This window comes from Helianthus annuus, chromosome 12, assembly GCF_002127325.2.
Source record: "Helianthus annuus cultivar XRQ/B chromosome 12, HanXRQr2.0-SUNRISE, whole genome shotgun sequence".
Classification (NCBI taxonomy): domain Eukaryota; kingdom Viridiplantae; phylum Streptophyta; class Magnoliopsida; order Asterales; family Asteraceae; genus Helianthus; species Helianthus annuus.
Genome location: NC_035444.2, coordinates 60,303,673 through 60,309,776, shown reverse-complemented (window position 1 = coordinate 60,309,776; position 6,104 = coordinate 60,303,673). Strand labels below are relative to the sequence as shown.

General features: G+C 37.9%; 2 protein-coding genes across 2 annotated transcripts; both read left to right on the top strand.

Moving 5' to 3' along the window:
• The first annotated feature begins 869 nt into the window (after nucleotides 1–869).
• On the top strand, nucleotides 870–1,737 carry LOC110892954. Its single transcript, XM_022140084.1, has 3 exons — nucleotides 870–918; nucleotides 1,005–1,344; nucleotides 1,425–1,737. The coding sequence occupies exons 1-3, from the start codon at nucleotides 870–872 to the stop codon at nucleotides 1,735–1,737; spliced, it is 702 nt and encodes a 233-aa protein (XP_021995776.1).
• A 307-nt stretch (nucleotides 1,738–2,044) lies between these two features.
• Nucleotides 2,045–2,979, top strand: LOC110892956. The gene is made up of 4 exons (XM_022140086.1): nucleotides 2,045–2,126; nucleotides 2,206–2,274; nucleotides 2,367–2,725; nucleotides 2,782–2,979. Exons 1-4 carry the CDS (start codon nucleotides 2,045–2,047, stop codon nucleotides 2,977–2,979), a joined length of 708 nt encoding a protein of 235 aa, XP_021995778.1.
• Nucleotides 2,980–6,104: the final 3,125 nt, after the last annotated feature.

The following is a 6,104-nucleotide window of genomic DNA, read 5'->3' as shown; positions in this document are numbered from 1 at the left end:
TTAAAATTATCTCTGCGCTTAAGGCTCGAAAATCCATATCAAACGGCTGTGCTGGATTCCTAGCATCGATTAAGGATACTTCTGCTTGTGTTAAGAGTATCGATAGCCACTCCGTTGTTCGTGAATACCCTGATGTATTTCCGGATGAACTCCCGGGATTACCACCCGACCGTCAGTTAGAATTCACCATCGACTTGATCCCTGGTGCCGAACCTATTTCTAAAGCTCCATACCGTATGGCCCCGATGGAACTGAAGGAGTTGAAGGAACTATGATGATCATATTGATTAAGGTTCGTTTGTTTATGATTTATGCTATTCTGTTTATGTGTGTATCATTAAGCTATATTTAATATCAATTTATGCCATCATGTTTCATTTTGAATTTTAGGTTACTATACAGTTCATATTGATATTAGGTTAGCTAGTAAATACTACCATGGATCCAAGCAACCCGAACAACCCGCCACAAACCCCATGGACGACACCCGTTGAATCGATGTGGGCGACTCCGCAATTTTCTTTTTCAAGCTACAATTAAGTTTCTAACGCATTCAACCAACTCCCTCAAACCCCGACTCCTAACATGTTCACGCAACTCCCTCAACCCCCGCCTCCTGCTAGTTTCTTTCAACTTCAACGAATCCATTTCCAACAACAATATCAACAACGTAAAATGCCCCAACAAATCCAAAGTCAGTCTATTCATACGAAAGTCCAATCGCCTTCGTTAGACAATTTGGATTACATTTACGTTGTACCCGAAACCCAACCTCAAAGTTTTAAGAAAACAACTAAAAAGAAGCGTTCAAATAGGCCGAAACTAGATAAACCACCAGTATAGGTCAAACTTGGACATTGATCGAAGAGATGGCGTTGGCAAGGGTGTGGAGCAATAACTCTACGTGTCCAATCGTAGGTAAGTTATACTTTTTTATTTATACTATAATAATATTTGATTCAAGATAAAACGACATTTATTTACACTTTGATTTTTTTTTGTAGGTAATAATCAAAAGTCGGATGGTTTTTGGAAAGAGGTTTGCAACAAATTTCATGCTTTGATGCAAAAAGAACCATACCGGGGAGTGAACTCAATGGGCTCAAAGCATCGAGAGATGAATAGGAAGATATCGGTGTTTTGTGGTCATTACAACAATGCTTATTCGAATCGGCTAAGTGGGGCGAGTGATGAATCGGTTTCTGCTACGGCCATGGCAAAATACCAGACAAAAGAAGGTAGTGCGTTCACATACGAAGGGGCTTGGGAAATCTTTAAAATTTGTGCCAAGTGGGCACCGGTTCCTAACGAGGTGGCAAGAGCAAAGATGTCTAAAACATCCGGGTAGATAGAGCATAGTGTCGGTGCTTCGGATGCGCGTTGCCATATTAATATTAATGATGAACCCTAGTTTGACGATGAAGCGATGGAGATTCCGAAATTGCAACGCCCAATTGGTGGAGACAAAATAAAAAAGGAAGCGGCAGCAAAAAAAAAGAGGCGTCGACAAAAAATGAATCTCCCGGTGAATCGGAGGTGGATAAGTTGATAAGCAAGCTCCCCGAATTAAAAGAAATACAAGCGGGGAGACTTAAGTCGAAAGAAAAAGAAATGCAAGAAGTGACTGATCGTGAAGACTTTAAGCTAATGGTGACAAGCATCGACTCGCTCCCGGAAAAAGACAAGGAAGTGTTGCAAAAAATGAAGGCGAGAATTGCTCAAAAATGGGGTCTATAAATTATGTCGTTATCGTTTTTTATATTTTCTAGTTTTGGTGTTTAATTTATGTCGATATCGTTTTTTATATTTTCTAGTTGTAACGAATTTGATTCATTTTTATATTTTATGGATTAAATTACTTTTGTTTTTTTTTTCGTTTTTGGACAACTCTGTTATAGATCACTCATGTAACTTGGGCTAAATCGGTTATATTAATTGTACCTACAGTAGCAAAGAAAAAGAAGAAAGATGTTATCCCACCACCATGGCATGACCTACTTCTTCTGACGAGATCAACGAATTGTTTTTCAACGTGGTGATGGAAATGGCACAAATAATTATAGAGGAGGAAGAAACCTCATCCGAACGGAGAACACGACAACAATGTTTAAATAGGGATCGTGAAGGTAATATTTTTGGTGCATTATATTTTTTTGAAGTGTCATTTATATCTTAGTGTAATTTATATTTTTGTAAAATATGTAGTTGCCCACGATAGCTTGATGGCCGATTACTTTGCCGAAAACCCGGTATACACAAAGGAAATGTTTAGGCGTCATTTTCGAATGAGTCGTCGTCTTTTCTTACGTATAGCCAACGATTTGGCTAATTATGACCCGTTTTCACATTAAGATGGGATGCTACAGGTAAAAGGGGATTTACCACTTTACAAAAGTGTACGTCGGCAATTCGCCAATTGGCTTACGGTACAAGTAGCGACGTGTGGGATGAAATGAAGATGTCTGATAGAACTTCAAGAGATAGTTTATATCAATTTTGCAAAGGGGTGGTCAAGCTATACAGCACGAAGTACTTGCGAAGGCCAACAAATAATGACATCATAAAGTTGTACCACGCACACAAAAGTAAACATGATTTTCCTGGAATGCTTGGTAGCACAGATTGTATGCGTAATTACCCTAACGCATGGCGAGGTCAATTTACTCGATGTGATCATGGTCATCCCACATTAATTCTAGAAGTCGTGGCATCAAACGATCTTTGGGTTTGCATGTTTTCTTTGGTGTTCCTAGTTTGAATGACATTAACGCTCTTGGTTAGTCGGATGTTTTCAATGATATCATTAACGGTACAGGGCCTGATTCTAGGTTTTCGGTTTCAGGAGTAGAATACAAGCACGAGTGTAATCTAGCCGATGGAATATACCCAACATACGCAGTGATCGTTAAAACTATACCGTATCCAGAAGATGAGAAAAGAAAGAAATTTGCGAAATGTCAAGAATCTGCTAGATGTTGAGCGTCTATTTGGGGTTCTACAACAAAAATGACACATAGTTGCAAACCCATCACTAGCATTTAGACCCAAAAAATTGAGATATTGTATGTATGCTTGTATCTTGTTACATAACATGATTGTCGAAGACCAAGGTAACGCCATATATGAATATGATCCCAACGACATTCATGAGAACGTTGTACCAGTTGATGAAGGGCAGCATGAATCTAACATGTGGGCGTTATACAAGAAGACTATGCATAACCATCTTCGTTCAGATTTAATTGAGCATGTTTGGCAGTTTTGGTCGGGTTAACAACGACGAGTAGTTTTTCTTTTTTTAATTTATAATAGGTAGTTTAAATTTGGATGTTTTTTTTATTGATTTGAATGTTATGTAATTTTATTTGTTGTTTATTTAAAATAAATAAGATATATTTCACAGACAAAAGGGTGGTTGGCTTGGGTCATAACCACACCCTTACGATAGTAGTTTTGGATGATGGATTAGAGGGAAATGACATGACGCAATGATAATCATGACCACACCCTTTAACTAAAAGGGATTTTTACATATTTCCCCATCCTAAAACGGCTTATTACATATTTCTCCAATCAAAAAATTCAATTACAAATTTCCCCTATTTTTTGAGAGATTACCTAATTACCCTTGTAAAACCCATAATCCCATTAGTTCATTTCCTCTCCCCTCGTATACGCCAAACCCTACCGTATCCAGGTCTGTAGATTCAATCACCTTCACGCGATGTACATGTTTATCCCATCGTTTCTCCAGCCCTCGTATTTGCTATGTTTATGATGTTTCAGTATTTTGAGTTTCCAAACAGTTATGTTGTATCATCTTTATTCCCTGTCAGCGAGGGTCAAATAGCTACGAATACCACCCATGTTCAGGCTTAAATATTAGTAACATTAAAGATTTGCGTAATAATATATCAGATGCTTCAAGTCCAATATCCGCAACCCATTTACCACCGAATTCGCCACCTTTAACACTCCCTACAGTAGTAAATACTACACTAAGTACTCCGACAATACCTTTAGGCCCCAACCAATCAGTCAAAGACTAGGTTTTTGGTGAAATACAAGTGACGACGTTTTTGTTGGTCAAGCATAGGGCGAAGTACACGGGCATGGAGTGGCAAAACTGGGTGAATTCTAGTGTTGATGAGTTGCTGAAACTCTGGTGTGGTAATGCTAAAATGGGTGTGGTTTGTGTCTGTTTCAGATTGAGAATGCTCATGTTAATGAAAACGATCCTATACTTTATGCTTCCCCTTTATGTTATGTCACACCCTTACTAATATTGAACGATTTACGTATAAATATCGACAATTAAATGTGTATTTACCACTACACATACTTATGAAAATACAGGTTTATTAAAACTTTTCTCAATAAAAACAATACAACATAATATGTATAAGTTCGTCATTTAAAAATGATGATGAAACAATGTGCGGAAGCTTGTAACTTGATCGTGTTCGGTTCTTCGTTGAGCTTGATCGTCATCCGGTACTCCAATTATTACCTACATATCATAAATCATGATATACCTTAGTTATATGAAATCTATAACTAATCTAGCTAAGCCCGAAAGCTCAATACGATGACCAGGTAACTCTATGGGTTATGGCGACTGATAACCCAGATGAGTAGATAACTTGTCTGGGTTATGGCAACTGATAACCCGTATGACCAGATAACTCGTATGGGTTATGGCAACTGGTAACCCAGATGACCAAATAACTTGTCTGGGTTATGGCAACTGATAACCCAGATGAACAGATAACTTGTCTGGGTTATGGGTACTGATAACCCAGATGAACAGATAACTCGTATGGGTTATGGCAACTGATAACCCAGATGACCAAATAACTTGTATGGGTTATGGCAACTGATAATCCAGATATATATTTAACAAGTCTGGGTTACAGAACTTGGCCATTTTTCCCTTTTTAGTAAATGTTGCATAACTTCTCTAATATTTGTTCGTTTAGCTTGAAACATGTTTCTAATTGATCGTAATACATTTGCCTACATTATCAACCCCTAATCTTTAACCCGGATTCATAAATTTTATGATTTACACAACCATTACCGGGTTTATGCGCATTATTATTTTGACCCGTTATGAGATTTAAGCACTTTAAGCTTAAATTATCCACAACCCTTCATATCTTTTATTCCCGCTTAATGATCTTTATTTATTCTATCATCACAACTTCAGTTGTGAGGGATTATGATAGAGAAATTCATTATACTACTATTCTATCCTCGAATTTGACATTTTTACAAAAATGACCCATTACACATACCTGGCTCGTGTCAAAGCATTGACCCATTTTAATACCTTACATTATTAGTTACTAACTAAAAGCGATGCAAGCCATACGCTATTCTTCCTGTGAGCACAAAACTCGACAAACAACCATTAGTCATTATTGTCAATGGTGATTATGTAATGCCTATAAATTTAAAATCATATTCTAGAAGTAAAAAGAATAATAGTAATTTATAAATTAACCACTAGAAAACCCTAATTAAGACACCCAAGTAATTCTACACTAACCTTAAAATTTTCATAACAATCGGAATCAGGATCAGGGCCCCTAAAACTCAAGGGGGTTAAACCCTAAAGTGACGATTATCTAAATTAAACGCTGTCGAAATAGAATTTTACGAATCCAGCGACTCAGCAAGGCTATGCAAGTGACGGGGCTACCCTAGGGTAGATGGACACCTGCCGCGACACGCGACAGGATTGCTGTCCTCTGTCGCGACTCGCCTGGGGGACCAAATTTCAGTATAAATAGGGGGCTTTGGCACTTGAAGTTTTCTGTTCATTCGACTTCAAAACTCAAAACACACACAGAGATATCGTCTGAATACCGCACAAACACACACAATTCACGAAACGCTGCCGCAATCAGGGTAATAACTCGATCGCTATTACGATTCAACGTCCGATCGATTATAACTATCCAACGATTGTCCGAGTGCTGCTCAAATTGAGCTTGTACTTTGATTATTCGTCGTGATTTCAACTTGAATATTTGAGTGCTGTTCGAATTCGGACTATGCTCTGTTATTCGTTGTGAATCCGATTGAATTGTTAAGTATTG

Bases quoted from the DNA above. Each gene is read 5' to 3' on its own strand.
- LOC110892956 (XM_022140086.1), top strand. From the start codon at position 2,045: ATGGCACAAATAATTATAGAGGAGGAAGAAACCTCATCCGAACGGAGA. The intron at 2,275-2,366 runs GTCATTTTCGAA...GGGATGCTACAG, and splicing joins CACAAAGGAAATGTTTAGGC to GTAAAAGGGGATTTACCACT. The intron at 2,726-2,781 runs GTTTGCATGTTT...GCTCTTGGTTAG, and splicing joins TGGCATCAAACGATCTTTGG to TCGGATGTTTTCAATGATAT.
- LOC110892954 (XM_022140084.1), top strand. From the start codon at position 870: ATGGCGTTGGCAAGGGTGTGGAGCAATAACTCTACGTGTCCAATCGTA. The intron at 919-1,004 runs GTAAGTTATACT...TTTTTTTTGTAG, and splicing joins CTCTACGTGTCCAATCGTAG to GTAATAATCAAAAGTCGGAT. The intron at 1,345-1,424 runs GTAGATAGAGCA...TTGACGATGAAG, and splicing joins AAGATGTCTAAAACATCCGG to CGATGGAGATTCCGAAATTG.